This window comes from Leptonychotes weddellii, chromosome 13 (assembly GCF_054177405.1).
Source record: "Leptonychotes weddellii isolate Sample4059 chromosome 13, ASM5417740v2, whole genome shotgun sequence".
Lineage (NCBI taxonomy): Eukaryota > Metazoa > Chordata > Mammalia > Carnivora > Phocidae > Leptonychotes > Leptonychotes weddellii.
The window spans coordinates 79,252,335-79,273,347 of record NC_138381.1 but is presented as its reverse complement, the minus strand read 5'-3'; the positions used below and the strand labels follow the sequence as shown (position 1 = coordinate 79,273,347).

The 21,013-nt window shown below is 54.4% G+C and overlaps 1 protein-coding gene across 1 annotated transcript in view; it reads right to left on the bottom strand.

The window, feature by feature from the left end:
- The window catches only part of LOC102747909 (transmembrane protein 132C), a 64,572-nt gene that overhangs the window by 9,021 nt on the left and 34,538 nt on the right, over positions 1-21,013 (bottom strand). The window contains exons 2-3 of the mRNA XM_081802412.1: positions 17,759-17,902; positions 81-286 (exon numbers count right to left, since the gene is read on the bottom strand). Of these exons, the coding sequence (XP_081658538.1) occupies positions 81-286; positions 17,759-17,902 (350 nt within the window). The remainder of the gene's footprint in view (positions 1-80; positions 287-17,758; positions 17,903-21,013) is intronic.

Genomic DNA, 21,013 nt, shown 5'->3' with positions numbered 1-21,013 from the left:
TGTCCTAGCTCCAGCAGTCTGGTCAGTAAACAAAACCATTGTTATCATGGCTCTGGTGTGTCTTCCCATCCCCGGCTCACCTCTTACTGGCCACAATGGGGACCCTCCAGCCTTTGATCTGGCTCAGTTCTGTATCAGAGACCTCAATCTGCAGGGGTAGTCGGGGCACCCACACGGTGATGTGCAGGGAGGCACTCAGGTGCTGGTAGGTGAAGTTCACCACCGCATTCACCTTGCCCTTCATCTCTTTGCCATTGACAAAGACATAGTCACAGCGGTCAGACACCTGCAAGGACAGAAAAGGGGATGGAGAGGTCACCGGGCCCTGCAAACCACTCTTCTTCCATTTATCTTTTTCTCTAGCCAAGCACACATGCTTAATTTTGGGTCCCCCAGATGCAGAGCCTGAGACAAGTATTCTGTGTACCTGGTCTACTTGGGAGATGGCCCCAGGGAGCAGGGGCTGCGGAACAGAGTGAGAGAGACAGAGAAAGAGGATAAGTCAATAAAAAGCTACATCTTTACTTTTTTTTTTTTTTTTTTTGCTGTGGATCAGTTTCTCTGGAACCTCATGAAAGCCTACAAAATTGTCCCCCTGAAGGATAAGAGACAGGAATATTATCTACCAGCTCCCATCTCTCACCGCCCCTGTGTGTTAACCCCCTGGCATTTCCAGGCTGACACACTAGCCCATGGCATCTGAGAAGACCCTGGGATAGAAAACAGTAGTAGTCTGAGGTGGAATGTGGTCCAATCACAAAGTGAGCTGCAGCCGAACCTGAACTCTCAGTGGCCACCAGAGGTGTCTGCTCCCCAGGCTGATGTCTTTTCACAAAATGAAACACACCCAAGGCAAATTTCCAGGATCTGAAGGGCTTGTGCTACCTTCTTCCTCTGCAGCCTGACTCACTGATCTCTGATTACACACATCCTGACAGTCTGAGACACCCAGGCCTCTGCATATGAGGCTCCCTTTGCCTAAGAACATCCTTTCTTCCTTACTGGCCTGGCCAGGCACCTCCCCAACCCCCTGGGATCATTTATATATTTGTATTAGAACTGCTTAGCCTGTGAATAGATGCATCGCATTAGTGACTACCAACCTATGTCCCCTCCCCCTGTATTCCTCCCTTTGCTTTTCTCGTTCCTACCACATCATTACCTCAGAAAGGGCTGAGACAGAGCACAAAGCAAGATAAACACATAGAAAATAAAATAAAAGTCTGCAAGCATTAAGATTTTGTGCTCTAAAGACTAAACCCTTAGGGAGATGAATCTGTACACAGTCCTGTGGACATTCTCACGTGGCAAACAAACAGCAGGAAGATGCCTGTGTCCCCTGGGAGTGGGCTGGAAGGGGCACCACGGACAGCGGTTGGACCATATCCAAGGTAACTCCGACTGGTAACAGATGCCTCTAGGGACCGTAAGCAGAACATTTGGAGACTGGAAGCCCCCCTCTCCCAAGGCCTTGGCAATAGTTACGTCTTTTGAAAATCAGACTGGGATTATGTTCTGTAGCCTTAATGAATTGAAAATTGAGAATAGAAATCAACTCGTGTTTTCAAGAAATGACATGACTGTCTTACATATTCAAGTTGGTAAAATGTGATTTATACTGGCCCCATGTGTCCAGATCAACCATCAAACTATGAAATCCTTGAAGAAAGAAGTACATCTTTTAAAATCTTTGATCTCTTGGTTCCATACAGGAGATGCTCATGAAGCAGGAGCTTAGCAGAGTGGATACTGAATGGACAGAAGAATGAATGTATGTATGCATAGATGGGTGGGTGGATGGATGACTGGATGGGTGGGTGGGTGGATGGATGAATGGATGAATGTATGTATGTTTGGGTGTGCGGATGGGTGGGTGGTAGATAGATGGGTACATGGGTGGATGGGTGGATGGATGAATGGATGAATGTATGGATGGATGAGTGGATGAGTGGATGGGTGGATGGATGGATGGGTGGGTGGATGGATGGATAGATGGGTACATGGGTGGATGGATGAAAGGGTGTATGGATGGATGGGTGGGTGGGTGGGTGGATGGGTAGGTGGGTGGATGGGGGGTGGGTGGATGGATGGGTATATGGATGGGTGGATGAATGGATGGTGGATGGATGGGTATATGGATGGATGGATGGATGAATGGATGGGTGGGTGAGTGGATGGATGGGTGGGTGGATGGATGGGTGGGTATATGGATGGGTGGATGAATGTATGTATGTATGTATGTATGTATGTATGTATGTATGTATGTATGTATGGATGGATGTTTGTGTGTGTGGATGGGTGGGTGGGTGGACAGATGGATGGGTGGATGGATAGGTGAATGTACGTATGAGTGGATGGGTGGGTTGATGGAGGAGTGGACAGGTGGATAGATGAATGAACACAACCCATTCTTCATGGGGATGCCTGCTTCAGGACAACCAAACAAGGATCTTGGGTGAGGGGAGATGTGGTTAGAAACTGAGATATGATGGAGCCAAGAGCAGTGGAAATGCAAGACATTTACTTGAAAGCTTCCAGAAAGTTCTCAAGCAGTATTTACTAACTTTTTGGGGCCACCGACTCCTTTGAGAACACATGTCAAGCTAATTCTTGATATGGAAATGCATATACATACAGTTTTGCATAACATTTTGGAGTTAATGAAGTCAAACGTGGACTCCTCAAATAGCACTTACCATACTAAGCTATAATTGCCAATTTGCTTATCTGTCTCTTGCCAGGACTATGTACTCTAGAAGGAGCAGTGTCTCCTTCTGGGAGTCTGTGGACCCAGTTAAATCACATCGATGTTGAGCAATGAACTCGTATGATCACCCTCTCCTTCCCCAGTTTCTGGGAACTACAGATGGCTACTCTGGGTCTAATTTTTATCTCCAACTCTTGCTTCTGCTTAAAAGGGCAGCTGGTGAGGGCTGGGCTGAGAGAATTTCCTCCATCTGCTGGGGACAGTGGCAGGAGCAGCTGGGAGGGGAACACATGGATGGATCTTCTCACTCATGGTCAAGAGTGGCTTAAAAATGTTTACCTACTGATTAAGGGTGGAAACCAATTTTAGTCGCTGTCCCAGACTTGCCATTAGCATGTAAACACTGCCCTGAATCTGGGTAGGCATTAGCATAATAGCCGAGCAAGAGTTATATCAGTAATCACTTCTTTAATCAATGTTGTAATTTACAGACCATTGACTTTGCTCATTTATTACCTTCCTGAGCTCTGGTGGGAGGGAGCCTGGCTGCTCCAGAATATATAAATAATTGAGGAACGCCAAGGGTATGAAGTTGTGGTGCATGATAGAGCCGTTGTCACTGCTATTCCTGAAGGTGTCATAAATGTCTGGGGAAGCCTTGGGATGCATTAATCATCTCCTAAGTGGCTACAAGTGAGAACCACAATATCACAAAATGAGCTGGCTTATCTGCAAAATAGGAACCAAAAACCCCACAGGAATCTATTTAGTCCCTTGGCTTCGTTTCTGGGACTCTTTATCATCTTTCATGATGGGTGGGCCACCGGCTGAGAAAGCTGTCCACTGGCCTCTGCCCACTTGGGCATTTAAATTATCCAGTCCAAATGCATGGTGGCCACTGACCCAGCCACTGATGTCTGCTCTTAGGACCTGGAGGGGCCAGGGTGGGTCTGCTTCAGCAACACGTGGTCAGTTGACATCTTCTGTTGTCATTTGGACCCTTGGCAGCTTCTTGATGACATCGCTTGCCTCCTTCCCACGGGGAACCGCTTGGGGACCACTTTTGTGGGGAGGGCAAAGCCATCTGCTGGTCAACCATTGACATCCAATGTGACTTCTGTCTGGAAAAGCAGCTAAGCAGGTTCCAAACTCAACAGAAAATCCCAGATGGCAGGTCAATACACAGACCTTTGGACCCACTCCCAGGGTCTCCGACTGAGCAGGTCTGGGGGGGACCCCACATCTGCATTTCTAACAAGGTCCCAGGTGATGCTGATGCTCCAGGTCTGGAGAGCACACATGGAGACTCGCTCCTTGAAATAATGCAATCGCCCTTCCTCTGTTTCCATGGAATCTTCTATTTCCTGTCTTCATCCATTCGGGATGCTGTAATGGAATATTGAATATCGCAGCCTGGGGGCTTCAAGAACAGACGGTTGTTTCTCACAGCTCCAGAGGCTGCAAGCCCCAGAGGAGGATGCCGGCAGACCCGGTGTGTGGTGAGGAGCCATCCTATCTCACAGATGCCACCTTCTTGCTGCGCCCTCCCGGGGCAGAAGGGGTCAGGGAGCTCTCTGGGGACTCTGCTCTAAGGCCACTAATCCCTTCTATGAGGGCTCCACCCTCATGACCCTGTCACCTCCCCAAAGCCCCGCCCCCTTATACCATCACATTGCAAGTTAGGGTCTCAACCCGGGAATTGGGATGGGGGCGCACAAAGACATCCAGTCCATAACACATTCCTTCCACGACTATAATCATTCAGTTATGAATGGCTCCCAGAATCCTACCTCCAGAACCCAGTGGCTTATTCAACATCTCCACTTGGATCTCTAATTATCTTTCAAACTTAATATGTTTGGAAATCAAACTCCTAGGTTTTTTTTGTTTTCTGTTTTTGTTTTTTGCCACTGAGGAGCCCGGGGGCTGGAAATAGAAATTAAATTCAGATAAAAAAAAATCAGATTTACATTTCTTGTGCTCTTGAGTTTGTGGCCTTGCTCTGTTCACACAAAATACTGCATGGTCTTGTGCAGCAGTGATGCGTTCTTGTATCTGCCATGTGCTTTCCTCATTTCTGTCCTTTCCGGAGCTCCGGGCAGCAATCATGGTCCCAGTAGAAGAGGAAGCTGGGGAGCTGGGGCTCGCAGAGGAGGTGGCTTGCCCGCGGTGGGAGGCGGGTGGGGCTATCACCTGCTGACGGCGGATTTGACAGACGGCTTTGACGGTGTTGTCCTCACAGGCAGCATCCTGAGGTTGGGGCTTGGAAGTCATCCTTCATGGCACGGGGGTCTTGGGGGTCCTCTCCATTCCTGCGGGCAGGTGAGCAGGGAAAGGAAGGGGCGGAGAGAGGCCACTGGCCGGCGAGTCCAGGAGGGATCACATCTGCATCCTGTCCACAGGCTGCCCTGGCCATCTGTCTCATGGCCCATCCCAAACGAGCCCGCTGGACGGGCTGGATCAGTCCAAATCTGGGCGGGAAACAGACGTGAGATGCCACCTGGAGGAGAGTGTGACAAAGGGACTCTGTACAAAGGTGTGGGCAGGGCTATGGAAACTAGCAGGAGATGGCACACCATGCCAGACAGACGTGGGGAGAGGGTTCAAGAGTGTCCTCCAAAATCCACATCCACCCGGAACCTCAGACCGGGAACTGGTTTGGAGATAGGGTCTTTGCAGATGTCATCAGCTGAAACGAGGTCATACCAGCTTGGAGTGGGCCACAGAGGGCTGGTGTCCGCAGAGGAGGAGAGGAGGATGTGGAGGCAAGCACCCGGAGGGTGATGTGGGGACGCCAGCAGAGACGGAGAGGTGCGGCCACGCACCAGGGAACAGCAAGGACTGCGGCCACAGGGAGCTGCAGATGCAAGGCAGGGACCTCCCCAGCCCCCCGGAGCCTTCAGAGGGAGCAGGGCCCTGCGCCTGATTTCAGACTGCTGGCCTCCGGCACGGGGGGAGAAGAGCATTGCTTAAAGCCGCCCGGTCTGCGGCCATCTGTTACGGCAGCCCCAGGTCACCGGGGAAAGGCCAGGTGAGGGGCAGCTACCGGAGCCCAGCGCGGGCGCCGCCTGTCTGAGACACCTGCCTCCAGGAGCCATGACCTTGGCGGAGGGTGCAGCTGCTGTCAACCCACAAGCTTGCAGAAGGGGCCCAGAGGGATGAACGTACTGACGTCTCTCCCCCCGCTCCCCGTCCAGGGGAGCCACCCACGGCCGCAGCCAGGGGGGAACTGGGGATGGCCATGCCTGGTAAAGCGACCGCAAAGAGCGGGAGGAGGAGGTAGAGGGATCTGAAAGGACGAGTAGGAATTTCCAACCCAGAGACCTCTTCTCAACATTTTCCCATCTTCTTAATCGGGGGCTAACGTGGAGCACTTTGTGTGAATCACAGAACGCTTTTCAACCCTGGCAAAATCCTTAAAGGAGTCCAAGCTCTTCCCTGATGTGTGCCTGGCATCTCTCCCAGGCATCTTCCATGCATTCCCGCCTTGCTCCCTGAGCCCCCGCTGGTCTTCCTGCTGCAGGGCCTTTGCATGTGCTCTTCCTTCTGCCTGAAGGCTCCTCCCCCACTTGCCTATGCGATTTGTTCCTCGTCTCCTCTAGGTCTTCAACAGAGTGGGTCCCAAGCAGGGGCCACTGTGTCCCCCAGGGGGCATTTGACTTGGAGATCTTCTCAGTTGTGGGAACGGGCTGTCGCAGCTGAAGACGTGCGAATGCTTTCTAATGGTTGAGGCCAGGGCTGCGGCTCGACTTCCTGCACCACACAGGATAGCCCCCAACGAAGATCAGCAGATCCCAAATGCCAGTGGTGCCAAGGCTGAGAAACGCTGCCTCACCCACACGTATGCTCCCCAGAGCCCTTTCGCTCACATCTGTATTCAGATCGCAACTCCAGACCCCTCCCTGGTTTTATTCTTCTCGTTTATCATTATTACCCTCTCATACGCTATGCACGTCACCTATTTACTATGGTTATTATTTGTCCTCTCTAGAACATCAACTCTAGGATGCTTTTTGACTGCTTTGTTCACTGTTCAGTGTTTTTTCAGTGCCTAAAATAGTACCTAGTGCTCAGGTATGGGGCTCACCACACACTTCCTACTGGAGGGGCCACTCAGGGCTACCGGGTCCCACACTGCCCCCACTGTGCCCAGGGGCACCCAGAGGTGCATGCATGGACAGGTGCACGAGGAGGCGGGCTTTCACTGGTGACTGCATGCTCTGTAACAGCAACAGCAAACATTTGCTGAGCGTTTACACTAAGCCAGGAGCCACTGTGAGAGGTTCACATGGATGATCTCACTGAACTCTCGCCGTGAACACACGAGGGAGGGCTACTTTATCTTTTGAATCCTATCCATATTTCAAGTGAGGAATTGAAGGCACAGAGACGTGATGTAACTCGCCCAACATCACACAGCAGGTAGCCAGTGAGCCACACAGGGAGTCAACCCCACGCCTCTGCTCTCAACCCTGATGTCCACCAGCTCTGTGATGACGGAGCTGTTTAGTTTGATCCTTCCCTCTTTCCTACTGTGGACGGACTCTATTTCCCCTTCCTGCTGATGTGGCCCTGGCCCTGTGATGAGCTTTGGCCAGGAGAATGTGAACAGAAGGGACAGCAGGCCAGTCCCAGCTCAGGCTTTAGAGGCCCCGCGTGTGTTCCGGCAGGCTTTGTGCGCTCTGCCACGAGGGGCTCTTCCCTGAGGTCGCGGCTACCTCTCCACCACCCTGGAACGAGACCCACGGAGCCTGTCCTACCCCACTGCAGTGAGGCGTCCTCCGCAGCTGAGCCTGCAGACGACCAGACGGCCTGCAAATGCAGGAGCAAGAATAAGCGATCACTGCTTAAACAAGCGGCCGTCGGGCCGTCTATTACGCAGCACAGTTCCCCGCGTTACTCAGCTAAGCCTGTGGGTGCAGGTGCGTCTGCCCATCACTCTCAGGGGCTTCCGTGCTCCCTCCTCCCTTGTCCTCGCTCCAGTCCCCCCATCTTATCCCTTTGTGTCTCCTCCTCAGGAGGCAGAGAGACTGCTGGAGGGTGGGGAGGAAGGGAAGACGGGGAGCCCTGCTCCCAGGGTTAGGAAGGACACAGTGGACTCGGGAAGCCTCCGTGGAGTGCTCCTCGTCCCGGAGCCGTGGTGTTCCCTGGACCCAGCTTTGGGATTAGGACCCTTTCCTTTCTCCGCGCCCCGTCTCCCACGGACCTGCCGGCCCATGTGGCTGCCGCGTGCCGGAGGCCTTCCCCCACAGCGGCCGCAGGGAAGCTCCCCATTTCCCGGAGGCCAGGATCCCTCGTGGCTGAAGGCGTCACAGTGGCGGCTGCCACATTGCAGGCAAACAAGGAGAGGGGCCCGGCGGGGCCTGGGGCCGGCCAGCATCTCTGAGACGAGCTCTGGGCCGCCCTTCTTTTCCTTTCCTGCCCCTCACCGTGGAGGCCGAACGGGATTCCCACGGCTGCAGAAATCCGATCAGCGATAACTCGCACTTTGTCCAGCTGACCGTGAGGGATGAGGCCGAGACTTGGACACGCCACGTGGTCTCGGCTCAGGAATCCTGTCCTCGCAGAGGTGGCTATGCTGGGCCAGGCCTGGCCGGGTGGGGCCAGGTGCCGAGGGGAGTGGAGGCCAGGAGGCCAGAGGGAGAGAGGCCGGGAGGGGAGGCCGGGTGGGGACACTGGCCAGGGCCCTCGGGCGCAGGGAAGGGAAGGGAAGGGGAGCGCCACGTGGCCTGTGTGGCGGGCAGCAGACCTGTGACGTGTGGCAGACACCGCCCGGCCCTACGCGGTGTCTCCATCCGCCGCCCGAGGACTCCTTTCAGCAAACACTTCCCGCGCCCCTGCTGCGCTCCAGGCTCGTGTCCAGGTGCTGGAGACGGGAAGTGAGAGCCTGGAGCCTCCTCTCAGGAGGTTACATTTCGGGAGAACGGGGGCGGAAGTTCCCAGGAAGAGGGAATCGGCCAGAAGAGCTTCCATTTATGCAGTGTCTGCCGTATGCCTGATTCTGTGCTGAGCGCACGCAAACACTTTCCAGGCGAGGACACTGGGGCACAGAGAGGTTGAACAACTTGCCCGAGGTCACACAGCTAGGAATACTCGGACTCGGATGTGACAGCCGTGGTTTAGCTCCAGAAAGGCTCTTCTTCTGCTGCTGCTGCTTCTTTTTTTTTAATGATCCTTGACAATACAACTGGTGAAAAGTCATCTCTGTTCTTCCACTTTCGGAATCAGAAAGGACAATGGATATGAAGACATTGCCTGAGGTCTGTGATAACGCGGTCTTCCTTCTGTGACGTCTCCGTGCCAAGGCGCTCACCGACGAGAGACCTATTAGACCTGCTTTCTTTCCTCTCCTTCCGGAAGTCGGTCTCACGCCAGCACGCACCGGAACCCGTGTGACTGGGAGAGCAGAGTCGCAGCCCCGTCCCCTGAGCACGTGCCCCGCCGTGGACGGGTAGGAGCAACATGGTTTTTTGAAGGGGGAAAAAAAGCCTTCTTTGGTGTTCTCTGAGAGTTAACGGAGATACCTTTGACGTGTCCAAGTTGTATGTATTTCAGACGTCCGCCTTGATGCTTTGATATGATATACGCCCACAGCGCGAGGAGATCGCCGCGGTCCAGCTCCAAGGCGCGCACCCGCCGCTGACACAGTTCCCATCGCGTGTGTGGACGCGAATTCAGTATCTACCCTCTGGGCAAACGCCCACGACAGAAGCACGGGGGAGGTGCGAGGAGACGCGTGCGGGAGGCAGGCAGGGGCATGTGGTGCAGGGAGACGTCAGCATCTCAGGTCTGCCAGGAGAATTAAACCAGAATCCTGCACATGCAGGAATTAGCCCAGTGCCTGGCACACAGCGGGCGGGCAGGCCAGGCCGGCGGATGGGGCATCTGCGGAGGGTCGGGCAGACGGACCGCCTGAGCCCCAGAAGTGTGTTTGCAGGGGCTTTGGTTGTTCCTGCCTTGAGGAGGAGCGTGGAAAGAAGCTTCCAGAGTCACAGTCTTAGAAGACCTCTCTCTCCAGTAGTTGTGCTGAGTCCCCAGCACCCCCATCCCCAGGGAGCCGTCTGCCTTTCTTCCAGTGATGTCACCTGAGATCCTAAAGGGCTGGGATCCAGGACACAAGCCACGGGGCAGTCCTGTGGTGATGGGACTGGGTGCCCCACGGCTTCTCGCTGAGCCCCCAGGCCTCACAGAGCTAACTGGGGGGTTGTGGGGGGACAGCCGCCTGAACCTGGGGCTGTCACTCTGTCACTGGGAGTGAGGAGCAGAGGGTGGGATCACAGGGGTCCCCCGGCAGTGAGCATGGAGACAGTCCAGCCGCACGACGGACGGGGGCGTCTCGGGAGGGCGGTCCTAGGGCCCCAGGACCCGGCGCCCTGGTCGCGACCACACCTGTCTCCCCTCTGGGAGCTGGGGGCCAGAGGGAGCTGGTAGGTCAGCTGGTCCGAGTCTCAAGCAAGTCAGCTGTATTTATCTGATGGGGGTTTTCCTCTTCTGATTCGGGAACACTCCATTCATGCTGTCCACACGCCAGATGTCCACTTCCTTGCCAATTACCCGCTGGCTTCAACAGCCACCCGCAGGGCCACGTCCTCCTCGGAGAACCAGGGACACAGACTTGCTGGGAGACTCCCAGAGAAGTCAAACTGCACCCCCTACTCCTGGCCAGTGGCTCCATCGGGGCAGGTCCCTGCTCTGACTAATGTCACCAAGAAAAACCAAGGAGGGAAAGCAGCTCACGGGCGGGGCTGGAGCAGCCCTTCCTCCTAACCCAGGCCAAATTAAGAAATGGGAGGAAGGTCCTGGGACAGGGAAAGGCCGGGTGACAAGGGGTAAGGGGAGGGGAGGGGAGGAGCCCCATTCCAGGCACCTGTCCTCTTCCCTGTATCCCCAGATCCTGTTTCATTGTAGGATCCTCACTTCCCGCCCATCAGTCCAGAGGTTTGGATGAAGCCCCACTTCCGGCCTCAAGAATAGGGTCATGTGACCACGACCTAATCCAAACAGAGCTTCACGTTCCTCTGGCCACAGCGCCTGGCTCAGGGGTGAATACATGAACTAAGCTGGCGCAATCAGAGGGAATCTCAGGAGCTTTTCAGGCTGGACTAAAGGCACTTGCTCATTTCTGCTGGAATTCTACATGCAAAAATAAGGTTCTGTAGCCACTTGCAGCCATCCTGAGACAGGACAACTTGTCTGAGAATTCAAGCAGCACAAAGGATGCTGAGCCAAGAGACAGAAAGCCAAAAATAAAATAGACCTGCACCGGTGAAGGCAGAGCTGAGGAGAGATGCAGAGAAACTGACTTGTGAACCCACCTGCGGCCGATTCCAACACTGGCCTAGCCCTGCCACGCACAAGAGTTTCTCCCCTTACTCGTTAAGCCAACTGGAGAGTCTTCCTCCCTCAGCAAGCACGGAATCCTTGACAGAGCTGTGGGATGGAGCACTGGGAAGGTGCTGCCTGGCACCAAATCCCTGTTGTCGAGCTGATTTCAGCAGAGAGGCCGCAGAGGGGCAGGGGGTTTGGGAGCCAAGTCTGCACCCCTCTACGCCGCGCTCCCAGCTGCAGAATTCCTGGGGCTTCAAAACCTCTGTTACTCATTAGGCAAACCCAGATGGAGCCTCTCTTGGCTCCAGTAAAATCTGACTCGCAAATAAATGGCCTAATCTTTTGCAAAGGTCTTTTATGAGGACAGTTATTCTTTGTAGCCCAAGACAGAGGGTCAGAGCAACCTGCTCCTTGCTGGCCGGTCCCGGGCATCCATTTCTGCCCCCCCAGCTCCCGTCAGAATGCAGGTGTCCCACGGCTCCTACCGGGTGAAGGCTCTGGGTGTGCGTTCCCCGTAGAGCTTCCCGTGACGTTGGAAGCGTCCTGTGGGTGCGCCATCCGATACAGCAGCCAGGCCCCACGCCTCACGAGGACAGCTGCGGCGCTGAAGCTTCCACTTTAGTTAATTTTAATTAATTTAAATAGCCACACGTGGTAGGTAGCTACCTGCCATATTGCCCAGCGCAGCCTTAGGCAAATCCTGACACCTGGCTGTGAGGAGAGCAGCGGGCTCTCAGCCTCGCCCGAGCGCACGAGACGCCACAGACCATACGGCCCGGTGACCAGGCAGACCTGGGTTTGCATCTCGGTTCTGCCATTTACTGGCCGTGTGGCCTTGGGCAAGTCACTCCACCTCCCTGGACCTCAGTCTCCTTATCTGCCAAATGAGCTTAGAATAGTGTTGACCTCAGGGTTGCCGGGGTGATCTACTTAAAATCCAAACCAGAATATCCGGCAGGATCCTGTTCTTAGAGGAAATCGCAATTGTGATGGTAAACCCCGAGGCCTGGGGCTCTCGACATCTGGGCCGGGATGCTTCTCTGGGATCAGACTGTCCGGGGCACGGTAGGAGGTTTAGCGACTCCGAAGACTCCGGCCAGCAGACACCAGTAGGCCCCGCTGTCTGAGTCACGACAACGCCAATGTCTCCGAGCGTCGCCCCGTGTCCCCCGGGGGGGCACGACCGGCCCAGGGCGAGCACCCCCATGCTGGGTCTGCCCGGATGGGCAGCACCGTCCGCCTGCTCCGCGTGCACCACGGGAACGCAACAGACTTCCCAGGTGAGGGCGGGTGTCTCGCGGTTTCGCAGGGGACGGAAAGGGAGCGGGAGGAAGGCGCTGGCAGGGCGCGGGCGTGCACCTGACCTGCACTTGGAGTCTCCGCAGCGGGGTTCTGGTGCCAGGGATGCCGCTCACGCCGGAGCATCCTCACTTGGCAGCACAGACACAGCCGGAAAGGGGCTCGGCTGGGCCTGCCGCCCGGCCCCCTGCCTTCCAGGAACTGCTTTGAGGTCCTCGGTTTGCTTTTACCCCCTGCCTCTTGGAGATAAAGCTGCTTCTCCCAGCGCCCTCGGGCGTGAGGGTGGGGGGCACACTTCCCTCCCAGGGAGAGTCTGCCCACTCTGCCCCGGGCCTCACAGACCCAGCTGCCCAACAACTCGGAGCTTGTGGATCAACACCTCCTTCAGTAGAGAAGTTTCGGGCCCACAGGAGCAGGGCCCGGGGGAAACTGAGGCCTCTACCCGAGCGAGATGGCACTGCCCGTCCTGGAATGAACACAGGCACCACGGGCCCCGGGAGAGCTGGGCACCTGGTCGCCTTACGCCCTCCTGTGAGCTCAGCACCGGGGGCCTTAGGCAGGGCCGTGCCCTGGAGGTCAGGCGGGCTGCGCCGGAAATCCCGTCACGATGCTCGAAGTCGCGTCACCCCCAGCCTGCTGCGGGCGGTGCCCCGGCACCTGGGGCCTCAGGAGGGTGGCGGGGGCGCCCCAGCATCTGCCCCTTAGCATGAGGGGGTGCGTGGGGAGCATGGTGCAAACGGGTGGGCATCGACAGCTGTCATTTCCCTGCAAACGGGCCCACTGCGTCCTCTTCGGAGACCGCCCCATCCAGAGGGGCCCCCGCCCCAGGCCCATCTCAGCACTGTCCCCCATGCCGCCCCGACCTTCACCACCACCTGTCATCCTCACGCACTCGGCTCGGCTCCGTCTGCCCCTCTCCGTCACTGTGATGCCCGATTCCATGTATTTTACTTATCGCTGAGGCCCCGATACCAGAATGGTGCCTAGAGAACCGCCCAGGTACACCTCCCGGAATGAACCAGCATGTGATTCAACATATGCTGTGAAGATCCCGTGACCTCACGAACCGCAAGCCAGAGAGCTCTGCAGAGGACCTTGACCCCACGCCCCGTCATCGGCTGCTGGACGCCCCTTTCTTCTGAAGACGCTGGCTGTTGTGGGGACAGATGGGGACAGCAAACACTCCGTGGGGGTTGCAGGGGTCCTGGGGCTGCTCGTCCATGTCACGCATCCCCTCCCTATTATTGTTCCCAAGGTCTTTGTCCCTGGGATGCTGCTCTTTCTCCTGCTGAAGGGACATCCCCACAGACGCTCAAGGAGCTCCCAGGCCCCCACTCACATTTGACACCTGCAAACCCAAACGCGGAGCACCGAGCACACTGCAGAACCCTCGGCACCTGGTCAGGGACACGTCGGGGGCGTCACAGGCGAGAGGAGGGGACAGGCAGAGCTGTGTCAATGCTTTGGCCCATCTCTGCAAGACACGTGGGTCAAACCACGCTTCTCTGTGTGTTTGATCTGTGTGCATGATCCTGTCCACGTGGAGAAAGCCAGAAGGGGGGCGGGCAGGTCAACACTGATCCCTGGGGGCTGACAGGTGTGTGTGTGTGTGTGTGTGTGTGTGTGTGTAGATTTGCCAGTTTAAAAAAATTGTGGTAAAAGACATTTGTGTTTCGTGATCCCATTTTAAAAAAATTATTGTTCTATATATGGATATGCATCGATGCGTCAAGAGATATGTGTTAGAAATGATCGCCGAGCTGTTTTAATAAGAGACCACATATTGTATGATTCCATTTCTATGAAATGGCCAAAAAAGGCAAATCTATAGAGACAGAAAGTAGATTAGTGGCGGCCCAGGGTGAGGGGTGTGGATGGGGATTAACGGCAAATGGGGTGACAAAAATATTCTAAAATTGGGTCACGGCGATGGTTACCCAGCCCAGGAAGTTTACTAAAATATCACTGAACGGTACACACAAAGTAAGTTGCAATTCTAATTATTTTAGCAACGGCGTGCATAGCACACAGATTATGCCCGTAGATGCTCGGCCCGCAGTCCCGACTTACGGCATAGGGCTGTCGAGGGGTTCCCTGAGCTAACCAGGGTCAGAGTTAAGTCCTTTCCATGTGTTGGCCACTAGGTCAAGTCCTTTACTTGATTGATGACACATAATAATCCTCACAGTGGCCTTCTGAACCAGGGACCGTGACCGTCCCCCTTTCCGAAGGAGACTGGGCAGGGCAGGGGATGTACGAATTGCCCAAGATGCAGAGCTCAGAACGGTGAAGCCGGGGAAGCTTTGGAAGAAACTCCCCGTGGTTCTCCTGCACATCCTACAAACAAAGTCTCGACTGCCTTTGTCTGAATGGTCTTTTCAAGGACGCCCATCTAGCAAGCAGCCTCGGAAGGCAGAGATAGGGTCCCCCTGAAAAGCACCAGGCCATGCACGTGCGTGGCCAAGCATGACAGAGGTGCCGTCTCTCTCCGTGGAGGAGGACAGGTGGGCTTTCTGCCTCAGTCCATCGGCCGCTCTGACCGGGCGCCTCAGACGCACACGGCTCCCACAGCTCTGGGAGCCAGACGTCCCAGATCAAGGTGCCCGCCTGGTCCGGTCTGCAGCCCATTATTAAAGACTCAGGCCCCCGAAGCCCAGGGCTCTTCTCTCATAACTGATCCTATGTGTGCAGGGGTCCCTGGTGTGGCCCCTGGCATGACCCCGTGGGGAGACGAGCTCAGGCATCCGGGGCAGGAGACGCAGAAACACTGGGCACCCTCCGTCTCCGACCAGGGGTCTCGTCTTCCGCCAGCAAACGGGGGCAGGTTGGTTTGTCAGCTTGTACGCAGGTTGCATGTCAGAGCCTTCGGCATCCTGTACAGAGCTCAGGTCTGTCCAAATCCAGACCCTCATGCACCTGCTGCAGGGCAGGTGCTTACTACACGTTCCCTCCCCGCCCGCCCCCCCATGGCACCCCGAGCGGTGCCCCCCAGCTCTGCGAGTGTCGCTGGCCTCACCAGACCCCGAGCCACGGGCTGAGTCTGAGTCCTGGGGACGGAGTCCGAGTCTGCCAAGCCTGGCCGACATCCCCACTCGGCTTCTGCTGACCCGGGATGACCCGTTGCTTCGTCAACAGCCTGGGGCACCAACTCCAAAGTCGTTTCAGGAGGCAATTTTTAGTTCGGGTACATTTGTTTCCCTAAAGATACTGATTCTATTCCGGGAGATTCTAGTATATTCCTGGAACTCCCAGTAATACTAGCTTTCCCTTTTCCTACTCTCTAAAATAGTAGTAAGAAAAGGCTCCACGACCAACTCATTTAAGACCAGCTAAAGGTAGTTACGTCAACAACGGCAGCGAAACTTCTTTCTGGGGGTTCTGTAGGCTCACAGATGGACTTTTGAACCCACCTAGAAAAGTCATCAGCCTGAACGTGTCCTTTCAAAGGGTCCCACTTCCTTACCAGGGGTCCTGGCTCTTAGGGGAATTGCAAACCGGTCATAAAGACCGATGGTCGCCGAGGACGGGGTGTGTGACTGTGGCTGGGGAGGGCGGGCTCCAGATCCAGCCAAGGGCCTGCTCCCCCCCTCGGCCTCGCCAAGAAAGTGGGGTAAGCGGGGTGACTGTCCAGCCAGAAGCAGAGCATGTTTTCCTCGGAGCAGTGGTTCTTTAGCCCACAGGACAGCCCCCTAACCAGGAATTACCCAGCACAAAATATCCGTAGTGCCGACATCGCGAAATCCTGCCCCTGAGGTGAGACCTTTGCGTCCAATGGAGGAGCCGCTCGCCCCGGGGGCTGGGGAGCCCTGAAGTGGGGTCGCATTGGACACGGGCCCTACTACGTACACACTGGATTCGGACGACTGGGTGCCAATAAATTCATCATTTTTATACTCATCACATGTTGAAATGATCATGTTTTTCATATAATGGGTTAAATACGTGCATTTAAAGCAATTAGCTTCACCCGTTCTTCCTTTTCCGAATGTGATGGTTGGAGACATTTAAGCCACATGCGTGGCCCACGTTGCTTCTCTTGGACAGCGTGGCTCAGAATTTCATGCCCTCCCCGCTCCTCCCACAGGCCTCTCCGGTCTTCTGTAAGGTGCCGTGGGTTTGGGGGCCACCATCAGCACAGAAATCACTCTTGGGGGAATTAGGAAAAAGCACCTCTTCCTCGAGACACTGCCTGCAACTGTCAGAAAGCCGTGAGACTCTCCTGGTGTTGCTGGGACCCCTTGTCGCCGCCGGGAGGTTGTCATAACCTAGAGCGCTTGCACGCCGCCCTCTGCTCGAGGCGCCGAGAGCAGTGGACAGTGGTGGCCGAGCGGGGGCTGCCGTCTGCGGGGTAGGATCTTTCCGCCCTAATCCCCGCACTCAGCGGTTTGTACGGTTCTCTCCGACTTACACGTGCTGCTTGCAACACCAGAGAAAAGACGCTGACGCTACGTGTCAGACCCTATTTAAGGGGAAAAAAAGCATTATCTGCTTGCTTGCCTTGGTGCTTTATGTTTTCTTCTGGGTGTGTTTCCAGGATTACAAAACATCTGGAGAAAGACCAAACAGTTCATTTCTGGCTTGAACCAGCCCTCATGCTGTCTTACTCCTTGGGCAAGCACTGTGGGTACATTATCGCTGCAAATGTTGGTGGGAAAGACCAAGACTTAGGGTCATTTCCTCAAGAAACTGAGGACTCTAGAGCAGGGGTTTTCTAGGGAAACTTGCCCCTGGAAAGGCAAAATAATAAATGTGTTAGATTTGCGGGCTAGATGGCATCTGTCACCACAGCGGGACCCTCCTGTGGTCATGGAAAAGCCACCACAGACAATACAGAAATAGGTTTAAGTGGCCACGTTCCAATAAAACTTTATTTACACAGCAGAGAGGGGGCTGGATTGGACCCAGGGTTCACGGTCTGCCCTATCAGTGGTTCCAACAGCTGCCCCACGGGCTGGACTCACACTGCAGATGTATTTTTTGCCCATGAAAAAAATTAATTGGTTGCCCATGCGGGAACGGAAGCGATCTTTACATAAGATCCAAATGTGTGGTTTCTCCTGAAGAGAGAGCAGGGCAGAGCTCCCATTCACTCACAACCACAAGTAGCAGTAGCCGAGGACGGGCCGTCCTTCTAGCCCAGGGCGCGTCTGGCTTACCACTGCCCCCCTCGCCATCACCCGCTTGCTTACTGTGCATATTCGGGGTTTGAACCACAGTCCAAGGCATACTTGATGAACACCGGGTTGGGAGTGATGCGAACATGGAAAAATCAAAATGGGAAAATTTAGTGGAGTGACTGGAAGTGTGGTGTACATAAACCAACCAGTTGAATTTCTAATTTCTGGGGGCCGAACCTTCTTAGTGAATGGGATGCCCAAGGGAAGTTCCCGTCAGTCTAGTGCGATGATTAATGGGGGCGCTTACCTTGATGACATCCTCGTCTGTGGACTTGCACTCCACCGACTCCGAGATATCCATCACGGCGCTGTTCTCCTCCACAGAGACCACCTTGATGGGCAGGGCTACCGTCTTTCCCGTGAGAATGGCGGTGTTCAGAATTTCAGTGTCCTGTCAGAAGAAGCAGACATACCTGGGTCAAGGGGGCTAGTCAGTGTTCTTGAACAGTAAGGGGAACCTTCCAAAGTGTTTGCCAGGTGGTCCTCATTGAGAACAAGACGCCGTAGCCCTCCCCTTGGGAACTTGGGCCAAAAAGGCCATTCTTTGGGATAATTTTCCAAGAACATTTAACAATTTAGTTTATTTAGGATCATCTTCTTAGTTACCAACTGCAACGGTTGAGATATATATTTTTTTCTTTTGCAGAGACCAAGTGGAAGTGATGCATCGGTTGGGTTTGGGTTGTAGGCAACAGAAATGAACTCTGGCTAGTCTGAGCAAGAAAGTGCTGTGGTCGGTGGAGTAACCCACCTCCCCACCCCGATACACAAGCTCTAATCTCCACAACTGGTGAGTCTGTTCTGTTACATGGTCTAAGGGCCTTTCAGTGATTAAGTGACCGATCTTGAGATGGGCAGATTATCCCGGATTATCTGGGGCAGACCCAAAGGAATCGTGAGAGTCCTTTATAGGAGGTGATCATGAGGGTCGGAGGAAGAGGGCGCGAGGGAGGGGACCGAGGCAGAGGTCAGAGGGATATGATCATGACCTAGGAGATATGGGGCGGGGGGCTTAGGAGCAGGAAGAGGACAGATCCTCCCCTATGGCCTCCAGAGGGAACCCAGCCCTGCTAACACTTTGATTTTAGTTCCGTAAGACTCATTTCCAACTTCCAATGCCCAGAACTGTAATCTGTTAAGTTGGTATTAATCTGGTATAGACTGGGAACTAACATAGGTTCTTATCAGCTGGGTCCTGGGCCACTCCCAGGGTCAAAGGAAAAGCTGCAGCAGGCCTTGGAAAGGCAGGCCTCTGATCCGCTTCCAGGATATTGAAAACCGGGAGGAAGGGGCAGCATTTCTAGAGTGGAGTGGAGCGAACAGCTTCAGCCGTTTCTCTCCCCGAGGCCCCCTGCTGAGGATCCACGTCCTCGGGGCGGGGGGGGGCGGGCAGTCTGTTTGGTCTCATGGGGGCTAAATGCTCATCCCTTGTGCAGGGGAGGATGGTGCCCTGTGACTCACACACTTTACCCAGGAAAAAGTTCACTATGGGAAGAGGGAGTGAGGAGATTCCCATGCGGCTAACAAGATCAGTGAGTCAGTCACTTTTATCCCCTGATGCCCAGGATCACTGGACCTTGGTGGTGCACACCAGGTAGCTGGGGCGACGTCTTTCGTGCAGACTTTTATGCCAACCAAAGGCTCTTCCTCCGCTGCCCACGGGAGCCATTCCATCGCAGCTCTGGGGCCTTCGGTTCATCCCGTTCACTCTGACTTCATGCAAAATGATTAGCATCACATCTCCCACACATGTAGTGATGTTCAAAGTGATAAAGTACGTACTGTCTCTTTTGAGTCTGGAGGCACTTTTGTCATCCTTCCTTTTAGGGACAAATGAAAAAAAAAAAAAAAGTCTGTGGCTCTGGGACATCTATCAGCACCTTTTACCTTTGGGCCAATTCCTCCCAAAGTCTGTTTCTCCAGAAACACCGCTCCCCTTTGAAGCAGGAGTTGTAAGGAAAGAGATTTTCTCACTTCCTTCTCCAGGGAAGCAACTGACACAGAAATGACCTTTTGCATTAAACAAGAGCACAGTTGAAAGAGTCACCAGTCATGAGTAGAGTCCCAGCCTCTCTCTGAAGCTGGTGCCCACCAGCCAGCAGTTAAATAACCCTCTGCCGGGTCTGCTCCTGGGTCCACAGGGTTCCCACGCTGGGGCTGCAATCTGGCGGCCCCCACACTGGCCATTATGGATGCTAAGAATACCACAGAAATTCCCCAAGTCCATTTTCAGGTTCATTACAGGTAATGTGCTCAGAGCTCAGTCTTCACACTTTCTCTCTCAGAATGGTCTTCGGCTAATGGCTTCATTAAGTCAGCAAACTCCCTCGTGGGTTAACTGTGATTAGCTTCCTAACGGTCATTGCAGGTACACACACTCATACGCACACACACACACACTCCTCCACCTAACACTCTCCCTAAACTGAATCGCGTCAAGACTCAGACGGGGTGGACACGGTATGTGTCTCAGCGGCCACCAGAAACTGCAGGAGCAGAGGATTAACGGTCACAGAGATTCCAAGTGGGTGGAGGAAGCATTGGGGGTCGGTGGCTCGGACCGAGTTGAGCGTCCCTATTTGGACTGTGGCCAGGGAGATGGAACAGGCCAGCGGGCTCGGCTGGAGAGGTGCCGCGGTGTAGGTCACCTGCTGAGTGTCTTCTGTGGGTCCTCTGGATCCACTCTGCCCTGCACTGTGCCCACGAGGCTGACCCGTGAGGACAAAGCTACAGACCCCTGCCTTCCAGCTTCTGGCCACCTTGGGATGCGCCATAAAACTGTGTTTCCCGCACAGAGCTTGTGTGGTTGGTGGGAGCTGTGTGACTAATTCTGGTCAGTGTCGTGAGCTGACACGTGTGGGTCACTCCTGGGCGAGAGCAGTTACCTGTGTTCCTGTAGGGACTTTTCCTGAGGCAGAGGGACCAGGAGTATTCCAGATGGTAGCTGCTCCATCAGACTGAGGCTCTGAGTCATTGTGAGCAGGGGCCCCTCTGTGGACCAGCCCCGGGTATAGAGTCTGAGCAAGAAATAAGAATAGGGCGCCTGGGTGGCTCAGTCGGTTGAGCATCTGACTCTTGGTTTCGGCTCAAGCCCTGATCTCAGGGTCATGGGGCTCTGTGCTCAGCAGTGAGTCTATTGGACATTCTCATCCTCTGCTCCCCCCCCATGTGCTCTCTCTCTCAAATAAATAAATCTTTTTTTTTTAAAGAAGTAAGATTAATGCTGGAGAACTCGGCGCTGCTTGTTACTGTCACACGTCCTACTTCATCCTGACTGATACAAAGGGGAGACCATCTGTAGAAATAGAGCCTACAGTGGTAAGTTTAGTTTTGACATTTTTATTTCAGACACCTGGTTAGTACTCCTATAATCACTTAGCAAACATTTAAGGGCATGCTTTTTTTTATTGTTATGTTAATCCCCATACATTACATCATTAGTTTTAGATGAAGTGTTCCATGATTCATTGTTTGTGCATAACACCCAGTGCTCCATGCAGAA